The 26,400-nt window shown below is 44.4% G+C and overlaps 1 protein-coding gene across 7 annotated transcripts in view; it reads right to left on the bottom strand.

Annotated features, from left to right (window-relative positions):
- The window catches only part of LOC147029922 (uncharacterized), a 58,229-nt gene that overhangs the window by 10,857 nt on the left and 20,972 nt on the right, over positions 1 to 26,400 (bottom strand). For 6 of the 7 annotated variants that reach the window (XR_015056135.1, XR_015056136.1, XR_015056139.1 and 3 more), the window contains exons 2-3: positions 5,150 to 5,562; positions 4,949 to 5,050 (exon numbers count right to left, since the gene is read on the bottom strand). Coding sequence is in view for 1 of the 7 variants with exons in the window: in XM_085873428.1 (XP_085729554.1) it covers positions 4,949 to 4,962 (14 nt within the window). In the remaining 6 variants the exon portion in view is untranslated. Of the gene's footprint in view, positions 1 to 4,948; positions 5,051 to 5,149; positions 13,079 to 26,400 lie in introns of those variants that run through there. The other variant, XM_085873428.1, reaches the window with a different exon arrangement.

The raw sequence follows: 26,400 nt of genomic DNA, 5'->3' as shown, positions 1-26,400 counted from the left end.
GTTCCAAATCGCACTTACCTCAGTGTACAACCGATTACACTGCAGACAAAAAGGAATGAAAATGCTGGCTCACGTGAGGTGCAGTTCAGATCTGAGATTTACATAATACATTTTAATGCTGTGTGATTATTCATCTCATTGACGATATTAGCACGTATATTTTAGAATAATAAATGTTACCATTTGTGTGCGTGTGTATGTCCTCCATAACTCCAAAACCATGAAACCTAGCAACCTGAAACTTTTCATGCATACGAAGGGAACTCCAAAGGAGTGCATGAGTGAAAACTGGGTGTTTGTGGAAATTAAAACACCCCCTTTGAAGATAATTAACGGCCTTATATAATTATATCCTCCATCAGGCGCATCCTCGGCCACGTTGCTCTTGACGGCATCTTTAGGTTCATGCGTCCTCGATAACCATGCTCTCCCTCGCTGATGTCTTAAATCGCCATTTTGTTCAGTCTGCTCAACAATGCCTTGAGTTTGAACAGGCCGTAACGGTTTATTCACCATAAAGCCCTCAAAATGTTTTTTTTCACTTTCCTCACTGACATCATCGAAAGCCTGAACTTTATACCTACGAATCACTGCAAACATCGCTTTTGTAAGTGTTATAGTTTTCAAATGAGGAGCCTGGAGCGATTTCATGCATTATATGATGCGATTTTCCACGATCCACTCTCACGGACGAATTAATGTACATCATCAAAATACAATTTGTGTTTGGAGGATCAGATGGGACTAAACAACTCGAAAGCTGGAATGAAATCTGAAAATGTTAAGAAAATGGCGATGTTTAGATTTTTACGGGTACGAGCTCATACCAATCAGCTTTCTCTCTCTTGCCAAGCCAGCCGTTCCTTATGAACCATTTAATTGGAGTGCTTAAACCACTTATCAAGCGCCCCACACGACTGCAGTCGATAGCGGTACAGTTCGTGTCCTGATCAGGACGTACAGTCGGCAGTTGCTACAAGATAGAGATAGGTGGTACAAATGGATATATTTGGGGACTCTCCGCGGGTGTGTGTGCATGCTTCGTTACGGGTGCCATGGTGGCAAAGTTTCATCCCATATCGTGTGATCATAATGGGTGGTTGAGGTTTGAACTTTTAACCTCAGCAGCATTCGAGCGATCACGTATTCCTTTGTCCTTCTTACTGTTTCCAAAGAATAGGTTATTTTATATGAATAGGGTATTCTTTAAAAAGATTATATGGTTTCACTTTGAGTTTCAAAGCAAAATACATTTGATAATCACTGAACAACAAAAATTTTTTACTGGAGATGTGTAAAGTGATTTAGACTAATTTGGGTACGCTGATTTCAAAAATCATAACCGTTTTGCTGTATCACGTCAGGATTTTCAGTAACAGAAATATTCCCATTGCCTAGAAGTCAGGATTTCAATGAAATTTACAAAAATTCATTTATTCATTTATTTCATCATGAATGCTTCAAAATTATAGAAATTACAGAAAAACTCCACTAGAATGTAATTAAAAATGCTTTAGGCATTTGGCTTTGCGTTTGTGCTGCTCTGTGTCAGTTTCACGATGCAGGAACCAGCAGAAATCGCCCATCATGTTCGGGTTGTGCCGCCCTTGGTAACGCGTCTCCATGAGTGAAATCTCTTGGTGGAATCGCTCGCCGTGCTCGTCCGAGACTGCTCCCAAGTTGTCAGGGAAGAAGTTCAGGTGCTGGTGTAGGAAATGGATTTTCAGGGACATCCTGGAGCCAAGTTTCCTGAAGGACTCCAGCAGCTGCTGCACTATTTCTTCATAGTTGTCCGCGCGCTCGTTCCCCAAGAAGTTGTCCGTCACAGCTTTGAAGCTCCTCCACGCTGCCAGCTCTTTGGGGTTTAGAGTTGTCGGAAAAGTTTCGTCCTTCATAATCTGTCGGATTTGCGGTCCAACAAAGACACCAGCCTTGATCTTGGCCTCCGACAAGGTGTTGCCAAACTTTTCCTTGAGGTATAAAAACCCACGCCCATTCAGATCCATTGCCCGTACAAAACTTTTCATCAAGCCGAGCTTTATGTGGAGTGGTGGAAGGAAAACCTTGGCTGGGTCGACAAGGGCGACATGCTTCACGTTGTGTCGACCAGGTACATGCTCTTTTCGCTCTTCCCAATCTTTCTTCGTCCAGTGATTCTTGTCGTCTCTGCTATCCCAGAGACAAAGGAAGCACATGTATTTCGTGTAGCCTGACTGCAGCCCTAACAACAGCGCCACCACTTTCAAGTCTCCGCAGATGTGCCAGTTGAAGTCATTGTACTTGATGGAATCAAGCAGCTGCCGCATAGTCTCATAGGTCTCTGTCATGCCGAACGCGTGAGCCAGTGGGACTGATGGTTTCTCGTTGCCATTGTGGAGCAAAACAGCCTTCAAGCTGTTCTTCCCCGAGTCGATGAAGAGGCGCCAGTCTGCAGGATCGTGATCACACCCAAGTTCTTTCAACAGACCGTTGATGTCACTGCAGAATGTCATCGTGTCTTCCATCTCAAAGAACTCAGCCATGTCTCTGTGACGTGCTCTGAACAAGGATATCTTGGTGTTAGGTTCAAGTAGATTCCACTGCTGCAGCCTTGATCCAAGCAGCTCTGCCTTCGCCTTTGACAGCGAGAGATCTCTTACAAGATCATTTAAGTCTCCCTGGTTCAGAAGGTGTGATTCTTGAGTGTCGGGTTCAAAAGGTTCATCATCACCATCCTCTTCACCACTGCTTACAGCTATGTTCTGATCAGCTGGAGGTGTTGGAACGGGGTTCTCGTCATCATGAGGCACAGGTTTACGAGCAGAGACGCAGTCAGCGTACTTGATGTGACCTTTATTCTTCTTGTTGAAGCCGGCGATGCTTGTGCAGCAGAAATAACAATCATCATGATGATTCTGCGGCTCACGCCATATCATGGGCACCGCAAATGGCATGCTCGCGCGCTTGCCCACCAACCACTAAGTCAAGGTTGTGTGACAGCTTGTGCAGCAGATGTGTGGTGCCCAGCTCTGTTCTTGGTCCCCCACCTTACACCCGAAGTAGTGAAAGTAAGCGGCCTTCATTTTCACTGCTGTAGATATACTTCGCTGTTGATCTTTTTTGGTATACCGACCACAGACATAACAGAAGTTGTCAGGATGATTGGTACAGGAACGCCTACTCATCTTTATCTGAAAGAAAGAAATATAACACAAGTTAACAACAATTGTACGAAATAGACATGTTAAAGACATATGTAAATTTCATTGAAATCCTGACTTCTAGGCAATGGGAATATTTCTGTTCCTGAAAATCCTGACGTGATACAGAAAAACGGTTATGATTTTTGAAATCAGCGTACCCAAATTAGTCTTAATCACTTTACACATCTCCAGTAAAAAAAATTTTTTGAAATTTGTTGTTCAGTGTAACACCATATTTCTGAGCCATTTGACGTATTAACGTGTTTTCTACATCACAAAGTCAAATTTTTTCCACCCATCACATGACGTGAGTGAGTGAGTGAGTGAGTGAGTGAGTGAGTGAGTGAGTGAGTGAGTGAGTGAGTGAGTGAGTGAGTGAGTGAGTGTGTGTGTGTGTGTGTGTTTTTTTTGTTTTTTTTCCTCATGAAGCATAACATATTCTCTCTGCTAACTCCCCTACCCCCATGACTGTCTTTATTCCATCTTCGCTTAACCGCCTCCTAATACAATGCAGCATCCTCCTCCCTCCCCCTCCATCTCCTCTTTCCCTTCCTCTCTTTCTGGCTGCAGACGTGTCCAGACGTCTGCAGATGTGGTCATGTCCAGACATCTGGACGGTGGTTATCTCCTATACGCCACTCTCTCTTCCGCCATCATTTTCCACCCCTCCCTCCTCACCCATCGTCCGGACAGTGGTTATCTCTGGACATGTCCACACGGCAGTTATGTTCAGGTGGAACCTCCCCTCACGCTGCCTTCCCTTGCCCTCCCCTCGCACTGCCTTCCCTTACCGTCCCCACACACTGGCTTCCCTTGCCCTCCCCTTGCACTGCCTTCCCTTACGCTCCCCTCATGCTGCCTTCCCGTATCCTCCCCTCACACTGCATTCCCTTACCCTCATGCTGCCTTCCTCTGCTCCTCCCCTCACGCTGCCTACCCTTGCCCCCCTCGTGCTGCCTTCCCTCACCCTCCCATCTCGCACTGCATTCTCTCGCCCTCGACTCACGCTGCCGTCCCTTGCCCCCCCACACGCTGGCTTCACTTGCCCTGCCCACGTAGTGCCTTCTTTGCCCTCCCCATGCAGTGCCTTCCCTTGCCCTCCCCTCTCACTGGCTTGCCTTGCCCTCCCCACACGCTGGCTTCCCTCGCGCTGCCTTCCCTCGCCCTCCCCTCGTGCTGCCTTCCCTTGCCCTCCCCTCATACTGCCTTCCCTTGCCCTCCCCTCACACTGCCTTCCCTTAATGCTGCATTCCCTTGCTCTCTTCTCGTGCTGCCTTTCCATGCCCTCCCCTCACGCTGATTTGCCTTGCGCTCCCCTTGTGCTGCCTTTCCCCACCCTCCCCCCGTTCACGCTGCGTTCCCTCACCCTCCCCCCGCGCTCCGCCCTCCCCATGCGCTGGCTTCCCTTGCCCTCCTCTTGCAATGTCTTCCCTTGCCCTCCTCTTGCACTGCCTTCCCTTGCCATCCCCTCACACTGCCTTCCCTTGCCCTCCCCTCACTGCCTTCCCTTTCCTTCCCCTTGCCCTCCCCTCACACTGCCTTCCCTTGTCCTCCCCTCACACTGCCTTCCCTTGCCCTCCCCTGTAAGATGAAGAAGAACCACTCAAAAAACAAGTAGAATACCAAGTGGACTAAAAAGAAGATGAAGAGGCCATAAAAAGTACCAATTCGCATCATTGTTTCTGCACACAGTTCATACTAATTTTAAACACGAACTGAGGATGCACACAGCAATAAAAGAGCATAGTGTGTGTGCTTTTACATGCCTGGTTTCGCTCATCACATCCGCAACTGGTCACATCCGTAATAGAGTCTTCCACCTCGTCTACAACACGAACATGGCATGGCCTGCATTGCCTTCCTTGAAACTGCAAGTGCGGCATGAAAGAGGAGTGTGGTGATTATTCATGTTGGTGTGCTGGTCATGGTGATGGTGTTTAAACGAGAACAGAATCAATCTCACTCACATTTAAAACTCAAAGACGTGTTGTACATGAAGTCCAGTTGATAATCCATCCCTCGTCGTCTCTCCAATGGTGAGTCAAGAAGAAGGGTTTCTTGGTATCGATCCAACATGGCTTTAAAATGGCATCGATAATGGCAAGCGGAAAAGGTGACTCGTTCGTTGTCGTCATGGTTGAGCACGAAAAAAACGAAATCCACTTCCCTCAATTGTCTTGATGATATGGAACAAAAGCCATTAAATACTGACGTGTTGATTGACTCGTGAATAAGAAAGACCTTGTACAAGGTAAAGCATTCGAGCTTCTAACGTGTCGTGATGACGAGCTATCGTGAAGTGAACCTTGCAGTGTCGTCGACACCTCTTGGCTCTCTCTGGAGGGACTCCACCGATTGGCTACCAGTGCTCACACGTTTGCTACATTACAAAAATGAGAAAAATGCAAAGAAAAATTAATGATTCATGACACTCGCTCCCCCCAAGATTGATGACCCAAGCGAGATGATCGATAATAATGGAGACATCACCCCAAATTGAAAACCTGCACAAATCTCTTGGGTCAATGGACATGTCTGCCGGAACGAGTTTTCCGCACGTCTTATGTAGTTGTCGGTGGCAAAGTGATTGATGCAGATGTCAATGAGGCTGAACTCTGTACTTTTGTGTCTCGGCTCACAGGAACATTGGGAATCTATGTCGCTGGAGTTTGTTCTGCTGCAGCAGTAGGATTAGTTGCATCAGGCTCTTTATCCATGTAGGCAGCCTTGAGTCTGTCTCAACTGACCGTTTCAGACTTCCCAATAAAATCACGGACAACGTACGTGTCCATCATGGTTACGACTCGGAAGGGGTATCAGTCGAGAGGTTGCATAGAGGCTCTGATAGTGTCGTCGCGTACAAAAACTGCTGAGCTATGGTGGGGATGTGATGTAACTCACTCATTGTCCTTCCAGTCTGTCCACATAATTGCTCGAGTCCAAATTGGTGTGAATGTTCGTCGTAACAAAAAAATTGCCCAGGAAAGCGAAGTGTTGATCCCCAAACTAACTCGGCTGCGCTGCAACCCAGATCAGGTTTCACTGTGGCACGAATGCCGAAAAGCACTACTCTTCGGTTTTCCATCCAACGATGGGGGTCTGCTTGTGCTCTGAGTGAGGACTTAAACTGTCGATGGAACCGTTCACCAAGCCTGTTTGCAGAGGGGTGGTAAGAAGTAGTTCTGGTGCGTTTACTTCCAAGTAACTCAATCAGCGTTTTGAAAAGTGTGGACTCAAACTGTCATCCTCTGTTAGCAGTGATAACAGATGGGCCACCAAACATTGCAACCCATCTGGAAACGAAAGCCTTGACTACTGTCTCCACCGCTATGTCCAGTATTGGAATAGCTTTCGGCCACCTCGTGAAACGGTCAATGCACGTGAGCAGACACGTGTTACCATCAGATGGTGGAAGAGCTCCGAAAATCAATCTACACGTGATGAAAACAGGCAGAAGGAGATACAAAGGTAACAAATGGTGTTACCGTGTGAAGATGTATTCTTGCTCGGTGACACCGTAAACAGAATCTCGACCAGTTTCTCACATCGCGGTTCATGGCACACCAGACAAAACATTCAGTCACAAGGTGCTGCGTTGCCCTGATAGCAGGGTGAGATAGATTGTACAGAGCATCAAATACGGCCCGTCTGAACTCAGCAGAGCATAAGAATGAGAAGTAAAATTGGATAAATCGCAAAAAACAATGCCATCAGAGACAAGGAGAGGTATTTCACTGAACTTGAGTGAAGTGGAGCTGGTTCTGAGATGCTGAAATTCCTCGCCCCCCCCCCCCCTGCTGCACCTTGGCAAACCTGTTGAAATCGATGGAAGTTGTTGTGTCGAAGGTGTTGATACTGAGCCGTGAGAGAGATATCAGCTGCAGTATTCTACTTTTTGCTCACATGACGTATTGTTACGAATCTGGCAGCCATGAGCACACAACAGACAGATCCCCGTAGCTCAGTTATTTCGTTAAGTACATGTGTACAGTTAGATTCCATCCCCTGTGTCTAATTGGTGATTAAATGTCCGTGCGCTGCGGAGTTATTTTGATAGTCAGAGTTTTCTTTTACATTTTCGTTTCCACAACGACAACAACACCTTCACCTCGCTGTATCCTGACGCCACAATGCTCGCGGTGGGCGGAGTTCAATGAAGGACTTGGCGTCTCTCTCGACCAATCAGAGAGATGCGAGCGAGTTTGCCGTCGTTCGGCCAATGGGAGCCAACGCAGGACAATATTACTCATCTTCCTGTTTGAGGGGCGTTCCGCCGTGACGCCCACCATGCCCCCCCCCCCGGTCCAATTAGTGGACTTAGCGCCCCTTTTGGCCAATCACAGAGGCAACGAGCGGATCGCGCGCCAAAACCGTCCAGTAAGGGTGGGGCGGGTTACGAGACGGTGTCCCCTCCACCCTGAACGGGGAGTGAATAATTGATCGGCGCAATCCGACTGCCCGCAGTTGAGGTTTGCCCGCAGTTGAGGTTTGCCCGCAGTTGGGGTTTGCCGGCCGGATCGTCTGGGATCGCCTCGCCTGGCCTGCTGGCACTCGCTGCCCTGTCCTCCCTCGCGCTGGTTGGCGTCAGTCCTTCATCCTCCGTCCCTGGTACTTGGAGTGGCGTCGTTGTTGCGGGTTCGAGTCCCGCCAACCCAGAACGTCGAAGACCACACGAGGTGGACAGTTCCAAGATAGCTGTGGTCTCCAGCTCATCTTCCCTCGAGCTGGAAACCTTCAATAAAGACCCGACGGGGTCCATTTCTGGGTATCTGTTTGTGCGTGTGTGTGTCCGTGGGCCCCGTCTACAAGTAGAATTGTTAAGTGCTTTTTGTTGTACATTATTTGTCATTGCTTATTCGGATAACTCTGCTCTTTGTGTGTTCCCTCCCCAGGCTATTGTTAATAAATTCCCCTCTTGTTGAATGTCCCAGCTCGTCCTTGTCCTTTCTGCCATTGGTTTGCCGTGCTGCGAACAGGAATTACGTGGGCTCATTGCTGCAGTCATCGTGCAATCGGCCCGGCAGGATTCTGGTACTCTCCGCTCGGAGTACGACTCGGATCCGGCTCGGTAACGGCCCAGATCGCGCAGATCCTACCGAGAGTGAATTTCCCCGGTAGTTTGGATGACGTGGTATTTAGGTATATTGAAATTGGCAATTAACCCCATCCCAAGTGGTCGACCTATTGGCGATCTTTGGTCCGATAAAGGACCCGTGACCTTTCGGATTTATCTGAAAGGTGTTCGGTGGAGTCAACTCCACTGCTCCATCTAGCGGTTGTGCTCGCCACCGAGACCCGGCCCCACAACAGTATATCGGTGCTTCATTGAGAAATGTAGTCAATGTGTCGGACCTCTCTTGGTGAACAGCGATCAGGTTTTTACTGGAAAGCATGCGTTAACCACTTATGGTCAGTGGAAACACAAAACTGCCGATACCCTCAAGCTCATGATGAAAATTGCACATTGTGAGGTAAACCACTCATGAGTAAAGATGCTCTACCTTGTCTCTGTTGGCTGCAACATTTTGGAAAATAAGGAAATGGGCTCCCACTTCCCTTCCACACGGTGTTGGAATACACCACCAATTGCCACATCAGACACGTCCACCATGATACATAGTGGTGCATCTGACTTAGGATGGACAAGCATTGTGGCCTCTGCTAGTGAAGACTTCACTGCGGTGAAAGCAGCAGCACATTCGTTGGACCAAACTGGAAGTCTTTTTGGCTCCTTCCCATGTCGTGTGAGGAGGCCATTTTGTGGATGAATGGTGTCTGCACAATTTGGGATAAATCTGTGGAAATTCACAATGTCCATAAACTCCCAACAAACTGTGGGTACCACAAACTGACATTTGGCAGGATTTATGATGATACCAAACTGTGATAAGCTAGTGAATATGAGCTGTAAATGCTGTGTCATGCTCCTTGATAGTCTTGCTATCTATGAGCAGATCATCAATATCGGCATTCACAAAAGGGAAACCCCAGATGATCTCATCAACGAAGCACTGAAACGTTTGTGCCATATTGCATAACCCAAAGGGTATGCGCACAAACTGGAAAAAGCCAAAAGGAATGGTAATGGCTGTGTTGAGGAATGGTAATGACAGCCCACTCCACCGGAATCTGATGATATGCTCTCACGAAGTCAAGCTTGGAGAAAACTTGCTTTCCCCAGAGTCGAGAAGTAAAATCCTGCAGGTGTGGTACAGGGTAACAGTCTGGTACTGTGTTCCGGTTCAGTTTGCAGTGGTCACCGCACGGCCTCCAATCACCAGACGTCTTCTTCTGAACCATATGTGAAGGCGAAGATGAGTTGCTGCCTCAAGGTCGAATGATACCCAGCTCAAGCATTTGCTCAAAATCCACTTTAGGAAATGCATAATGCTCCGGAGCTGGTCAACTTAGTTGAACCAGTCATGGTTCAATCAAGTTCACGAGGTGGAGGGTCACGCGTGTCAATATAGTGAGTCGTCGGGTATTTGACCACTATCTCACTGTAGGTTGGCCGAGTTATTTCTGTGTACAGTTGAAGTATGGCATCATAACTGGCCATTTGGTGAGACTTGACAAACATCGGACCGACAGAAGGCACGTACAAGGTGATACCTTTGACACAAATATTTGAGGTGGAGTCAAGAATCTTTTTGTTTTTAACAACCGTCGCAATCCAAAATGCTTCAATATATCGGCTCCGATGATGGGGATGGGTAAGTCAGCAATGATAAATATCCATCGATAAACACCTGTCAGGCCAAGATTGAAAGTTATCAATCGTTCACTAGATGTGAAGTTGGTGGATTTTCTTGACAGCTTGAAGAGTAAATGCAGATGGTTTACATCTGTCCACAACTGCTGGTGGTAAAACGCTGACCTCAGCTCCAATGTCAACTAAAAATCGGGTGCAGTGTTCCTGTCAGTGATTTAAAAAGAATAAAAATAAAAAAAACATAGTGGCAAAACCACTGGGTGCTCACCTGGTAGGATAATGATACTGAGGAGGAAGTCAATGTGGAACGGAATCAGCAGAATCTATCAATGAACCAATGTTATGGTAAGTTGTCCATATGGATTTGTGATCTGACCAATAACATTCAATGATGCTACATTCAGCAAGCTGTCTGTTGGAGAACACCAGATTGAGTGTGGTATTGTGTTCAGTGGTCGGTTTCGTTGTGAAACGACAGACATTGAAAGTTGCCGTGGTGTGAGCAAGGAAAGGTGTTTGGTGAATGGCATCCTTATTGAAGTCACCAATGAGAAGCAGTGTGTTTGACGAGTCGACAGTTTGTGCCAATTCGTGGAGAGCACGTTGGCACACAGAAACTGGACATTTAGGAGCAATGTACACAACAGCTATTTGAAGTGTATTGCTGTCATAACAGACACAATTGAACAAGATTTACTCCAGCAGAGGGTTTGAGTATTTTAGTGTTTTTATGATGTGTCTATCCTCACTTTACATACACCATTATGCCATGTGCAGGACGATTTTGGGAATCTGTTGGGGATTGATCATTGTGTCCACGAACAGCATCATTTTGAGAACTGTCTGAATGTACCAATCCTGAATATTCAGTGATGCCGATAATATGAGCTTGGATCAGCGATTATATCAGGAAGATGCTCGTGAAGAAACCGTGCCATTATGGAATACGATTTTCCACACTGAGGGCAGGTGATGGTAAACAGGTGTGTGGCACAGCTGGTGCTTGGCATGTGTACGCAGACGAGCCATTTCAGCTTTGACATCAGCGGACACTGCAATCTGTTTACCAGCGAGATCAAGAAGGGAACAAAACTCTTTTTTGACATCACTCTTGACAATGCGAAATAATGCAAACGATTCCAGGTTCGACCAGATTTTAGATCCGTAACAGAATTTGTTCAGGTGGATCCTTGGCACTTGTGTACAGTTTTCGTGGCACAAGGTCTCAATGGAAACTGGATTTGAGAAACAAGAGCAGCTCTTCTGGTAGCACTGAATGAGCAATTCACACGAAAAATAGTTGTCCGTCATTTGTCTATCCCAGCTTGGGGATTGGAGAACTTTACCAGAGAAAAGTGGGAGCTTTGGCTCAGAACAAAGCCTCCTTCCCAATCTTCAGATAAACAAGGAAAGACAACGTCTGCAGCTGGACAATTTGTCAATAGTTCGGAACGCCGTTGTTTTTAATGAAAGGATGTTTGTGCAAGAGTGGAGAAAGGAAAACCTCCCTCGTCTCACACTGAACCTTTAAGAGTGGAAATTGAACTCACCGAATATGTTATAATTCCTCCTCTTGTGATTTCATTCCTCGCAACTCCAGTGTTGGTGACAAAACACCAAAATGGTGCAACAAGAAAAAAAAGTAGTTTTTGGCGGAGGATGGAGCCAAAGACCGGAGAGAAGAGTGAACGGCATCAGGATGGAGTGATAGCTGGGGTATGTCCGACATCATTAGCTTATAAAGGCATAGGCTCCTGTAATGCTGAAAAACAAATGAGGAACGACAAAACAGGTTGCAGTCCAAGTATGTCCATGCAGTCCTGTAACATTGACTTGAAAACCCGGAAATACAATACTATCTGCGATCTAATCCAAGTCAAACCCTCATTCAAAGTCTGAAGAAAAAAAAGGAAGGACCTCAACTATTGCAGTGAAAAGGAGCACAAAGCCTCATTTTCATCTTCACGCAAACAAGGAAAAACTTCAAGATCTGCAGTTAAAAGCAGAACAAAGCCTCCTTCCCCATCTGCAGACAAATTTCCCCATCTGCAGACAAATGAGCAAGTAGGTTTCTGTAGTTAAAAGCAGCACAAATCCGTATTCCCCATCTTCAGACAAACGAGCATGCAAGTTGTCATCTGTAGTGAAAGGGGATGTGGTACCTCATTCCCCATTGGCAGAGAAATTTTGCACAGATATCATTGTCCACAATCGAACTGAACACGATGGCTCATTGCCCTGGTGCAGTCAAACCAGCGAATACCGCACTGACCACATCTTCCATCAGGTGAGACAAAACACAATCTACATTTTCCTTTGAAAGAGTGTCTGTATCTTTGTAAAACTGAACTCTCCTGAAACAGACTTTCTGTTCCAGAAAATAATCGTTTTAACTGCAAATCTCCACCAGCTGCCATGGATTTTTCCCGAGGCTGAAAAGCTACAGAAATAAAGAAACAAATGGAACACATGAATGTCATCCACCTACCTGCACGTTTCTTTCCTCCTTTATTCTTTCATTTTTTTTCTCTTCAGTCTCCATCCTCACCTTTTTTTCACACATTTTGTGTTCACCCCCAAAATAACATACCATCATCCAATCTCTGTTTACATCAAATGGATTACCCTCATGATTGTGCGGTGGAGTGCACCATGTGATCGAGCTGCCAAAGCAACTCACACATAGACAAGAGATGAATCAGGTTGAGTGAACCATTTATGAGGAAACCACAGCATTGAAACAGTGAGACACAGGTACAAGGGAGACAGGTATGATCTGAGATCTTGGCTGGAGATGAACAGACGAAGGAAGAAAACAGGTAAACAAGTGAAGGAAGCATATTGTCTGTCAATGGATTGTTTCACTCAATGTCTCAGCTCAACGACCTTTTATTCTTTTCCTCTTCCCAACCCAACATAAGATCAAACCTATGAAGACCGATATCCGTGGTGGATTCATTGGCCTCTTGAACCTCGGCCTGACTTGCTATATGAATTGCATCCTGCAGTGTTTGCCAAACACTCCTGGTCTACTGGAGTACTTCCATGGTTCATGACTTGGTCCGATTACGGCTTGTTGTAAAGTTCGTTCTCACAGTTGTCTGATTTTAGAGGCTTTTAGATCTACGTTGCTGCAAAAGTTATTTTATTCCAAAGTTTCAGATTTAGCTCTGAATCAAAGCTACCACATCGTCACAGGATATATTTCAGTAGGGTCATTTGCTTGGAATCCGTGACCATTTTGTTCCTACCTTTTTCTCTCGATGGATTTGACAACCTGAACCATTTTAAAGGAAAATTAGCTCCTATGCCCCTCTGAAAAATGAAGGCAAACTCTGCTCGAGCCCAATATTCAAAATGGCCGCCAACGCCATCTTGAAAAACATGAAATGTAATATCTCTGGCATCAGATGAGCTACAAGGACGAAAGAGGTGTCCTTTTTCACTAATTCTGGCATTACAAATCCTTTGGAATGGTTATTGTAGAGTTTGAGGATCATTCTGACCTCTAAATCCAAGATGGCCGCCAACGCCATCTTGAAAAACATTAAATGTAATATCTCTGGCATTAGATGAGCTACAAGGACGAATTAGGTGTCATTTTTCACAAATTATGGCATTACAAATCCACTGGAATGGTTATTGTAGAGTTTAGGATTCATCCTGACCTCTAAATCCCAGATCGCCACTGTCCGACATCTTGAAAAACATGAAATGCAATGTCTCTGGCACAAGACAAGCTCGATGGGCATGTGAGTTGTTTTCCACTAATTTTGGCATATCTAATATTACTTTTTTATATTATTTCAGATGCATCGCATGCCCACGACATGACGAAGTGGGGAAAAAAATCAAGTTTATCTAATATTACTTTTTACACTGTTTCAGCTGCATCGCCTCCCCAGATACAACAAAATGGCAAAAAAATCAAGTGTATATCTAATATTACTTTTGTACTGTTTCAGATGCATCGCATGCCCATCTGATGAAAATCGCTGACTTGTGAAGTGACCGAAGTAATGGATAATGGAAGAGAGAGTGAAGAGTTACCAGACAAGACATTAAATGAATACGAGTGCATTTTACTCTGTGGTAAACGATGTACAGCAGATGATCGTTTGGAAAACATTACACCTGAGAAGTGGGAATCCATCCGGGAAAAGTCTTTACAATGGAAAGAACTTGATAACTTTCAACATATACATGAAAATGTGGATTGGGAGAAGAGACCAAAGGATCACCACGTGCATAGCACTTGTTACGCATCATTATCCAGCAAGCGCAAGCTCTCTCAAGCCGAAAAAACGCAAACACAAATCCGAGGAACGTCTTGAAAGCGATGATGCATCAGATCAACAAGACCCTTCCCCAGAGGCCAGTGCACCTAAAAGGCTCCGCTCCAGTATGGGTGTCCTTCACGATAAGACTCTATATGTGTGGTGCATGAGAGGGGCATGCAAGAGTAGTGAACGTGACAAGCAGATTTTACTCCCATCAACAGTAAATGCCTGGACTAAATTCAAGTTACATACTGTCCGTCTGGAAGATGAGGTCATGAGATTGAGACTTGACACTCTGATTGCATCCATCCCAGATAGTCAAACAGCATTTGGGTTGGAAATCCGCTACCATCGTGCGTGCTGGCGCAAATATGTAAGTGACCACAAGCCCCTTTCAGATGAAAGCACTCAACATCTGCAGCGTGTAAACCTCTGAGAGGCCCAAGCTCTCTTCTTTCATCATATTCATCAAGTCATCTTCAAAGACCATGAAATTCGCACACTGCAAGGCCTGCTGCAGGACTATAAGCGCATTATCTCAAATCACGGTCACAACTCAGTAGTAAAATCCAGCTACTTAAAGGAAATTCTCGTCAATGAATTTGGGGAAGACATCGGATTTCATGAACACATTCAAAAGAATGTGAGTGAACTGGTACATGATACAACAGCAGCAGGTACATACATCGAGGCGGCAATATCTTCATTGGGTATCAGCAATGATCAGTTGCTGATGAATGTTGCGGCACGACTCAAAGAGCAAGTCATCAGGACAAATATTATTCCCTGGCTCCCAAATATATATATATATATATACACACACACGAATTGGAGAGAGAAGAAGACCTCACTGAGCTCCTGCTAAAGCTGCTCACATGGATGAAACACCCAAATAAGTCTGCAATTGATGACAGTCCATCCGTCCGATCGATTGCATCTATCCTCACAAGCTACATCACTGGAAAACGCACTGAATTTGAGATAAATCTCTCTGTCTTGCTACATGGACTGACCAGGAGTAGGGAGATAGTCGACATAATGCACAAAGATGGACTGGGCATCAGTTACAATGATGTACTTATGCTGCGAGATTTTTGGGCGGTCAATGACCTCAAGTGCTCATCTGATTTCCCCTTTGAACGAGCTGGGGGTAAGCCTGCTTTCACTATAGTCGACAACGATGACTTCAAAGGCGACACACTGACCGGTCGGTGCTGGCCAGTCACACCGCACTAATGTCATGTTTGCGCAGCCAGAATCGTTTGATACAGAACTTCCTTCCGAGAATCACAAGGATAGAACAGTTCCCGGTGCCAACTTTGCATCAAACCTCTCGACAACTCTCAAAGAGCTCGGAAGTGAAATGCAAAAAAGTCAACCCATACAAGACAGCGAAGCGTGGGGAACGACCTCTCAGGAAGCCACCAGCTGATCAAAGTACTCCTCCTCCTGACACATCGGTGCAAAGAATTTGTGGTGCGATCCATGCATTGGCCAGGGCGCAAGATGCCCGAACGAGACCTAAGCCAGAAGAACAGACTGTGCTTGGGTTTTCAGGGTTTAACGCCAGCATGTCAAATGCAGATGAGAAGAGTCGAGAAATTTACAACATGACCTATCCCAACCCACCCAGTAAGACAATTCTCAATGATGTGGTGTAAGCTTGCAAAATCAATCGAAGAAAAAAAGATTCCTTTTGCAATAATTGTTGGTGATCATCCTGTCTACGTGCTCATGCTGGAGTTGAAAAGTGAGAATGCTGTGCTGTTGTGGACGGTGGATTTGTAATGTAATAACCATTCCAGTGGATTTGTAATGCCAGAATTAGTGAAAAAGGACACCTCATTCGTCCTTGTAGCTCATCTGATGCCAGAGATATTACATTTCATGTTTTTCAAGATGGCGTTGGTGGCCATTTTGAATATTGGGTTCAAGCAGAGTTAGCCGTCATTTTTCAGAGGGGCATAGGAGCTAATTTTCCTTTTAAAATGGTTCAGGTTGTCAAATCCATCGAGAGAAAAAGGAAGGAACAAAATGGTCATGGATTCCAAGCAAATGACCCCACTATTATGTACCCAAATTAAATGGTATCTCCAAATGATTAAGTCATCAAATCTCTGCACCGAATAGTCAAGAGCCTTCGTCCAACAATCAAAGAGGCTGCAGAAGCAGTAGATACACCAAACACTATACAAGGTGATTTACCATCACTGCTGTGATGATACTCGGGGCAGGAAGCAGAGAAAAGCCTCGTTCTCCATCTTCAGACAAACAAGGAAAGACCACAAATTCTGTAACAAAACGTCTGTAAATGGACAATTTGCCAATATTTATCAACACCGCTGTTTTTGATGACAGGATGTTCGTGCAAGAGTTCAGAGATGAAAACCTCCCTTGTCTCACCCTCAACTTTTAAGAGTGTAAATTGAACTCATCAAATATGTTATAAATCCTCCTCTTGTGATTTCATTCCTTGCAGCTCCAAGTGTTGGTGACAAACCACCAAAGGGTGGAACAAGAAAAAAAAAGCAGTTTTTGGCAGGGGATGGAGCGAAAGACCAGTGAGAAGCGTGAACGGCATCAGGATGGAGTTATAGCTGGGGAATGTCCTACATCATTAGCTGAGGCACAGGCTTTTGTAATGCTGAAAAATAAATGAGGCACGACAAAACTGGTTGCAGTCCAAGTATGTCCATGCAGTCCTGCAACATTGACTTGAAAACCAGGAAATGCAATACTATCTGCTGTCTAATCCAAGGCAAACCCTCATTCAAAGGCTGAAGAAAAAAAAGGAAGGACCTCAACAATTGCAGTTAAAAGCAGCAAAAATCCTCGTCCCCATCTGCAGACAAAAGCAGCACAAATCCGTATTCCCCATCTTCAGACAAACCAGCATGTAAGTTGTCGTCTGGAGTGAAAGGGGATGTGGTACCTCGTTCGCCATTGGCAGAGAATTTTGCAAACATATCATTTTCCGCGATCGAACTGAACACGATGGCTCATTGCCCTGGTGCAGTCAAACCAGCGAATACCGCACTGACCACATCTTCCATCAGGTGAGACAAAACACAATCTACATTTTCCTTTGAAAGAGTGTCTGTATCTTTGTAAAAGTGAATTCTCCTGAAACAGATTTTCTGTTCCAGAAAAGAATCGTTTTAACTGCAAATCTCCACCAGCTGCCATAGATTTTCCCGAGGCTGAAAAGCAACAGAGATAAAGAAACAAATGGAACAGATGAATGTCATCCACCGACCTGCACGTTTCTTTCCTCCTTTATTCTTTCATTTTTTTTTTCTCTTCAAAGTCTCCATCCTCACCTTTTATTCACACATTTTGTGTTCACCCCCAAAATAACATACCATCATCCAATCTCTGTTTACATCAAATGGTTTACCCTCATGATTGTGCGGTGGAGTGCACCATGTGATCGAGCTGCCTAAGCAACTCACACATAGACAAGAGATGAATCAGGTTGAGTGAACCGTCTCTGAGGAAAGCAGAGCATTGAAACGGTGAGACACAGGTACAAGGGAGACAGGTATGAACTGAGATATTTGCTGGAGATGAACAGATGAAGGAAGAAAACAGGCAAACAAGTGAAGGAAGCACATTGTCTGTCAATGGATTGTTTCACTCAATGTTTCAACTCAACGACCCTTTTATTCTTTCCCTCTTCGCAACCCAACATCAGGTCAAATAGTCTGGGAGCCCAGTGAGATTTAATTAGCAATTTGCGCCCAAAAGGTTTGAGGTGTTCACTGTACAGGGTGAGGCGTCCGATCTTAAGAATGGGGATTCTCAAGTTCCGCGAAAGTGGGACAAGCTAGGGGGCGCCACTGGAAGTACCCCCAAAATTGACTTTAATTAGCAACTCGTGCCCAAACGAAATAACACCATTTACTTAATGGTATTGGTGTAAGGACCCCCAAACTATAACATAAGAAAACATTTTCAGTGGGGTAAGCCACTTAAGAAGCCCACTAATTAGCACTAATTAAGGGATTTAATTAGCAATTTGAGCCCATCAACAAAATTTGTTCTAAAACACAGGCGAGACTGACACAATCACACACAGAAACACACACAGAAAGAAACGCAGAAAGAAACGAGAAAGAAACACAGGAGCAAACAGTAAACGCCAATGCTGCTTCTAGACAGACAGGTCTAGTCTCCGCTACGAACAACTTCTGTGCCCGAATGCGATGGATGCTTACCAAGTCAACCCGATCTGCCTTCATAGGGTTGGTGCAGGAAATGTCAGGTCTGACCATTAAGGACAATGTAACTGCTGAGGTGCAACCTTCGCGAATCAGACGTGATAGACATGATCTGAACAAAGTGATGGAGCACATCAAAAAGTCACGAAACCCTTTCCAGAGCACAGACAAAGCTCCAAAAATCCTTGTCAACTTGAATACTGGAAAGGCAGCTTCTCAAGCCGTTTGTGACTGTCTGTTGAATGTGCTCGAGAAAGGCCGAGAACTTCACAAGAACTTTATCAGTGAATGCCAGGAAGATCCGAGCGGATTTGAAAGACCAATCGCCAAGCAGAAGTTGCTGACCTTCAAAGATGAAGGCACGAAAGGACGAAAGAAGTCAGTGGACAGAAAGATTGCAGAACTCAAATGTACCAGAGACCTAATGGGACGTCTCGTGATACTTGCAATGAAGAAGGATTTGAACTTGGAACACGTTATGTCATACCCACTGACGACTGTTCCTCTCTCTCTGTGCTCTACAGATGGCATGATGACCAAGACGGACAAAAGTGCTCTTCTGACAGTTTTGGAAAAAAAGGTAGAGCATCACAAGTCGCCTCTGGTGGTAGATGCGTGTATCATAGATGCAAACTTTCTCTTACACACACTGCCTGCGACCAAGCTACCTACAACATTTGGAGGTGTGGCCAGAAGCTTCTTGATGCAAGCCGTGTCACTATCGCCCAAACGCGTGGACGTAGCCTTCGATGACTATCCCACACCTGTCAAAGACTGTGAGAGAGCACGGCGTGGTATTGATAACAATCAGGTTTACGTTGTAGAGGGTCCAGAACAGATTTGTCCCAGGAATTTTGACAGCGCTCTGAGTTCCAGGTCATTTAAGCAACATCTTCCACTCTTCTTTGCCGAGGAATGGAAAGACCAGTCATACGCGCACATCATAGGCACACGTGACGTGTATTTAGGAATGCGTGGCTTCTGTTACCATTTCCACGTTCTGGACGGTCAGGTGATTCGCGAGTCAGTTGACAGCATGATTACGAATCACGAAGAAGCTGACACCTTGGTATGTTTTCATGCTAGGAGCATGGAGAGGAGCGGAGAAACAGGGAACATTGTTGTAAGAGCAAGCGACACAGACATCGCCATCATTCTCCTGTACCATTCACCAACCTTCACAGCCACCCTGTGGATGGACACAGGAACAAACGCCAAAAACACAAGGAGGTACATCAACATCACAGCCATTGGAGAAGTATTAGGCCCACACCTATGCGAGTCTCTTCCTGCCTTTCACGCGTTCACTGGATGTGACTATACGTCTGCCTTCGCCAAGAAAGGAAAGAAACGTCCGTTTGCGAAACTTGAGCAAAACAAGTACATACAGCGTGTCTTTGCAAGTCTCGCATCCGAAAAGGGGATAACGACCGCAAAGCACAAGTCCCTCCAAGCTTTCACGGCGTCCTTGTACGGTGCGAAGGAAAAGGAGAGTGGGATGCCTCTGAACAAGTACAGATACCAGGTATTCCAGAAGGCTTATGGCCCAAAAGCGACAGCCAAGAATCCCCTAGAGAAACTGAAGGGCTTAGATGCCAGTGGGCTGCCGCCTTGTGAATCAGAACTTGCCTCTCATGTCAACCGCTCCGCATTCATCGCCACAATGTGGGCAAATGCAGACCAGAAAGAGATAGATCAGCATCCGAAACAGCATGACGGCTGGGAACTTGAGGAAGATACCTACAACATAGTGTGGTTCGAGGGTCAGCAGCTTCCAGCTAAACTGGTTCCAGAGGAAGGCGACACAGCTTCCAGCATTGGGGACCCTGAGGATTTTGATCTATCTTCTGAAGATGAAGTGGGTGATCTTGGTTCCGATGAAGAGATTATCGAGGATTCTGAGTAAAAGTGCTGGACAGTTACATAAATTCATTCCAGAAGGAGAACTCTATGGCAAAAATTTTTCACTAAAATAATTTTATTTTGGGACTGAGCATAAGTCGTGTTAAAGATTAGTCATGATTATCAGTATCTGGTTTGATCGGTATTTGCCTGTTTTCTGTTGTACAATCTATTTCCGTGCATAAAAGCTGATATTTGACTGCGTAAGGATTTCTGGGCTTTGTAATAAGTCTTGCCAAAAGGTCCTCGAATCATAATGCCTATTGCATGATGTATAATCAAACATATTTCATAACATTGTACTTGTTGAATTCAAAGTTTTGTTTTCAATATTGTATGATGGTCAGTGTCTGATTTGTTTTGTATTTTTCTGTTTGTACCATTTTTCATAAGTTTGCGCTTGTTGAATTCATAAACATGTTTGCAATTTGTTATCTCCGTTTGACACATTGCTCGGTGTCGTAATTAAACATTTTTCACTAACGTAATATATTTTCGGACTGAGTGCAAGTCCCTTTACAGATAAGCAATGATCATAATGTTGGGTTTCATAATTGCATCTGTATTTTTCTGTTTGTGCTATCTATTTTATTGCATCAAAACTGGCATTCAACTGCGTAAATATTTATGTGGGCCTTGTAATAAAACGTGCCCAAAAGGCCACGGAGTCATGATGTATTATACTCAAACACCATTTTCAAAATGTTGTACTTGTTGAATTCATAAGTCTTATTCTCAATTACTGCTTGATGTCTCCTTCGTAAATAAAGGATTCCTGATGATACTTTCTTAAGTCGTATTGATTTGGTCACTCTCTGCTCCGTTTGAACACGAATCTCATTGATTGGGCTAAATAGCTAATGTAATTGAAGTAATTGAAATTGACTTTAGTCGTGCAGTCTCGCCTACGTTTTAGAACAAATTTCGTTGATGGGCTGCAATTGCTAATTAAATCCCTTAATTAAGGCTAATTAGTTGGCTTCTAAAGTGGCTTTTCCCACTGAAAATATTTTCTTACGTTATAGTTTGGAGATCCTTACACCAAAACCATTAAGCAAATGGTATTATTTTGTTTGGGCACGAGTTGCAAATTCATGTCAATATTGAGGGATACGTGGGGGAGTTACGCCTTCTTAAGTACGGAATCCCAGATATAATACTTTCTTAAGTAAGTGAAATTGATTTTAGTCAGTCTCATCTATGTTTTAGAACAAATTTCGTTGATGGGCTCAAATTGCTAATTAAATCCCTTAATTAGTGCTAATTAGTGGGCTTCTTAAGTGGCTTTTCCCACTGAAAATGTTTTCTTATGCTATAGTTCAGAGGTCCTTACACCCATCCCATTAAGTAAAGGGTGTTATTTTGTTTGGGCACGAGTTGCTAATTAAAGTCAATATTGGGAGGGTGCGTGGGGAAGTTCCACTTCTTAAGTACGGAATTCCGCAGATAATACTTTCTTAAGTAAGTGAAACTGATTTCAGTCAGTCTCGCCTGTGTTTTAGAACAAATTTTGTTGATTGGCTCAAATTGCTAATTAAATCCCTTAATTAGTGCTAATTAGTGGGCTTCTTAAGTGGCTTACCCCACTGAAAATGTTTTCTGATGTTATAGTCTGGGGGTCCTTACACCAAAACCATAAAGTAAATGGTGTTATTTCGTTTGGGCACGAGTTGCTAATTAAAGTCAATTTTGGGGGTACTTCCAGTGGCGCCCCCTAGCTTGTCCCACTTTCGCGGAACTTAAGAATCCCCATTCTTAAGAACGGACGCCTCACCCTGTACAGTGAACACCTCAAACCTTTTGGGCGCAAATTGCTAATTAAATCTCACTGGGCTCCCAGACCAAAACCAATGAAGACCGATATCCGTGGTGGAGTCATTGGCCTCTTGAACCTCGGCCTGAGTTGCTGTATGAATTACATCCTGCAGTGTTTGCCAAACACTCCTGGTCTACTGGATTATTTCCACGGTTCGTAACTTGGTCCGATAATGGCTTGTTGTGAAGTTCGTTCTCACAGTTGTCTGATTTTAGAGGTTTTGAGATCTTCGTTGCTGCAAAAGTTATTTTATTCCCAAGTACAAGATTTAGCTGCGAATCAAAGATTCTTCATAGTCACAGGATATAATATGTCCCCAAATTATATAGAATCTCCAAATGATTACGTCACAAAATCTATGCACCAAATAATCAAGGGCCTTCGTCCAAGAATCGAAGATGCTGCTGAAGCAGTGGAGACACCACCAAAGGATATACAAGGTGATTTAACATCACCGCTGTGATGATATTCGGGGCAGGAAGCAGAGAAAAGCCTCGTTCTCCATCTTCAGACAAAAAAGGAAAGACAACATCTGTCACTGGACAATTTGCCAATATTTATCAACACCGCTGTTTTTGATGACAGGATGTTTGTGCCATTGTACAGAGATGAACACCACCTCGTCTCACGCTCAACTTTCAAGAGTGGAAATTGAACTCATCAAATATGTTATAATTCCTCCTCTTGTGATTTCATTCCTTGCAGCTCCAGTGTTGGTGACAAACCACCAAAGGGTGGAACAAGAAAAAAAGTAGTTTTGGCAGAGGATGGAGCCAAAGACCAGTGAGAAGAGTGAACGGCATCAGGATGGAGTTATAGCTGGGGAATGTCCTACATCATTAGCTGAGGCACAGACTCCTGTAATGCCGAAAATCAAATGAGGCACGACAAAACTGGTTGAAGTCAAAGTATGTCCATGCAGTCCTGCAACATTGACTTGAAAACCAGGAAATACAATACTATCTGCTGTATAATCCAAGGCAAACCCTCATTCAAAGTCTGAAGAAACAAAAGGAAGGACCTCAACAATTGCAGTGAAAAGGAGCACAAAGCCTCGTCCCCACCTGCAGACAAAAGAAGCACAAATCCGTATTCCCCATCTTCAGACAAACCAGCCTGTAAGTTGTCGTCTGTAGTGAAATGGGATGTGGTACCTTGTTCCCCATTGGCAGAGAATTTTGCAAACATATCATTTTCCGCAATCGAACTGAACACGATGGCTCATTGCCCTGGTGCAGTCAAACCAGCGAATACCGCACTGACCACATCTTCCATCAGGTGAGACAAAACACAATCTACATTTTCCTTTGAAAGAGTGTCTGTATCTTTGTAAAACTGAACTCTCCTGAAACAGACTTTCTCTTCCAGAAAAGAATCGTTTTGACTGCAAATCTCCACCAGCTGCCATTGATTTTCCCGAGGCTGAAGAGCGACAGAAATAAAGAAACAAATGGAACACATGATTGTCATCCACCGACCCGCACGTTTCTTTCCTCCTTTATTCTTTCATTTATTTTCTCTCTTCAAAGTCTCCATCCTCACCTTTTATTCACACATTTTGTGTTCACCCCCAAAATAACATACCATCATCCAATCTCTGTTTACATCAAATGGTTTACCCTCATGATTGGGCGGTGGAGTGCACCATGTGATCGAGCTGCCAAAACAACTCACACATAGACAAGAGATGAATCAGGTTGAGTGAACCATCTATGAGGAAACCACAGCATTGAAATGGGAAGACGCAGGTACAAGGGAGACAGGTATGAACTGAGATCTTGGCTGGAGATGAACAGACGAAGGAAGAAAACAGGTAAACAAGTGAAGGAAGCACATTGTCCGTCAATGGATTGTTTCACTCATTGTCTCGGCTGAACGACCCTTTTATTATTTTCCTCTTCCCAAACCCAACATTAGATCAAAGCTATGAAGACCGATCCCGTGGTGGATTCATTGGCCTTTTGAACCTCGGCCTGACTTGCTGAATGAATTGCGTCCTGCAGTGTTTGCCAAAAACTCCTGGTCTACTGGAGTACTTCCACGGTTCGTAACTTGGTCAGATAATGCCTTGTTGTGAAGTTCGTTCTCACAGTTGTCTGATTTTAGAGGCTTTGAGATCTTCGTTGCTGCAAAAGTTATTTTCTTCCCAAGTATAAGATTTAGCTGCGAATCAAAGATTCTTCATAGTCACAGGATATAATAAGTTCCCAAATTATATCGAATCTCCAAATGATTGTCACAAAATCTATGCACCAAATAATCAAGGGCCTTCGTCCAAAAATCGAAGATGCTGCTGAAGCAGTGGATCACCACCAAAGGATATACAAGGTGATTTATCATCACCGCTGTGATGATATTCGGGGCAGGAAGCAGAGAAAAGCCTCGTTCTCCATCTTCAGACAAACAAGGAAAGACCACAATGTCTGTAAATGGACAATTTGCCAATATTTATCAACACTGCTGTTTTTTATGACAGGATGTTTGTGCAAGAGTGCAGAGATGAAAACCTCCCTCGTCTCACCCTCAACTTTCAAGAGTGTAAATTGAACTCATCAAATATGTTATAATTCCTCCTCTTGTGATTTCATTCTTGGCAGCTCCAGTGTTGGTGACAAACCACCAAAGGGTGGAACAAGAAAAAAAGTAGTTTTTGGCAGAGGATGGAGCCAAAAACCAGTGAGAAGAGTGAACGGCATCAGGATGGAGTTATAGCTGGGGAATGTCCTACATCATTAGCTGAGGTACAGGCTCCTGTAATGCTGAAAAACCAATGAGGCACGACAAAACTGGTTGCAGTCCAAGTATGTCCATGCAGTCCTGCAACATTGACTTGAAAACCAGGAAATGCAATACTATCTGCTGTCTAATCCAAGGCAAACCCTCATTCACAGTCTGAAGAAAAAAAAAGGAAGGACCTCAACAATTGCAGTGAAAAGGAGCACAAAGCCTCATCCCCATCTTCAGACAAACCAGCATGTAAGTTGTCGTCTGTAGTGAAATGGGATGTGGTACCTCGTTCCCCATTGGCAGAGAATTTTGCAAACATATCATTTTCCGCTATCGAACTGAACACGATGGCTCATTGCCCTGGTGCAGTCAAACCAGCGAATACCGCACTGACCACATCTTCCATCAGGTGAGACAAAACACAATCTACATTTTCCTTTGAAAGAGTGTCTGTATCTTTGTAAAACTGAACTCTCCTGAAACAGACTTTCTCTTCCAGAAAAGAATCGTTTTGACTGCAAATCTCCACCAGCTGCCATTGATTTTCCCGAGGCTGAAGAGCGACAGAAATAAAGAAACAAATGGAACACATGATTGTCATCCACCGACCCGCACGTTTCTTTCCTCCTTTATTCTTTCATTTATTTTCTCTCTTCAAAGTCTCCATCCTCACCTTTTATTCACACATTTTGTGTTCACCCCCAAAATAACATACCATCATCCAATCTCTGTTTACATCAAATGGTTTACCCTCATGATTGGGCGGTGGAGTGCACCATGTGATCGAGCTGCCAAAACAACTCACACATAGACAAGAGATGAATCAGGTTGAGTGAACCATCTATGAGGAAACCACAGCATTGAAATGGGAAGACGCAGGTACAAGGGAGACAGGTATGAACTGAGATCTTGGCTGGAGATGAACAGACGAAGGAAGAAAACAGGTAAACAAGTGAAGGAAGCACATTGTCCGTCAATGGATTGTTTCACTCATTGTCTCGGCTGAACGACCCTTTTATTATTTTCCTCTTCCCAAACCCAACATTAGATCAAAGCTATGAAGACCGATCCCGTGGTGGATTCATTGGCCTTTTGAACCTCGGCCTGACTTGCTGAATGAATTGCGTCCTGCAGTGTTTGCCAAAAACTCCTGGTCTACTGGAGTACTTCCACGGTTCGAAACTTGGTCAGATAATGCCTTGTTGTGAAGTTCGTTCTCACAGTTGTCTGATTTTAGAGGCTTTGAGATCTTCGTTGCTGCAAAAGTTATTTTCTTCCCAAGTATAAGATTTAGCTGCGAATCAAAGATTCTTCATAGTCACAGGATATAATAAGTTCCCAAATTATATCGAATCTCCAAATGATTGTCACAAAATCTATGCACCAAATAATCAAGGGCCTTCGTCCAAGAATCGAAGATGCTGCTGAAGCAGTGGATCACCACCAAAGGATATACAAGGTGATTTATCATCACCGCTGTGATGATATTCGGGGCAGGAAGCAGAGAAAAGCCTCGTTCTCCATCTTCAGACAAACAAGGAAAGACCACAATGTCTGTAAA

This window comes from Eptatretus burgeri, chromosome 3 (genome assembly GCF_056783735.1).
Source record: "Eptatretus burgeri isolate ZD-2024b chromosome 3, Ebu_testis_v1, whole genome shotgun sequence".
NCBI classification, from domain to species: Eukaryota; Metazoa; Chordata; class Myxini; order Myxiniformes; family Myxinidae; genus Eptatretus; species Eptatretus burgeri.
Note: the sequence above shows the minus strand (reverse complement) of the source record. Positions and strands in the feature narration are given on the sequence as shown.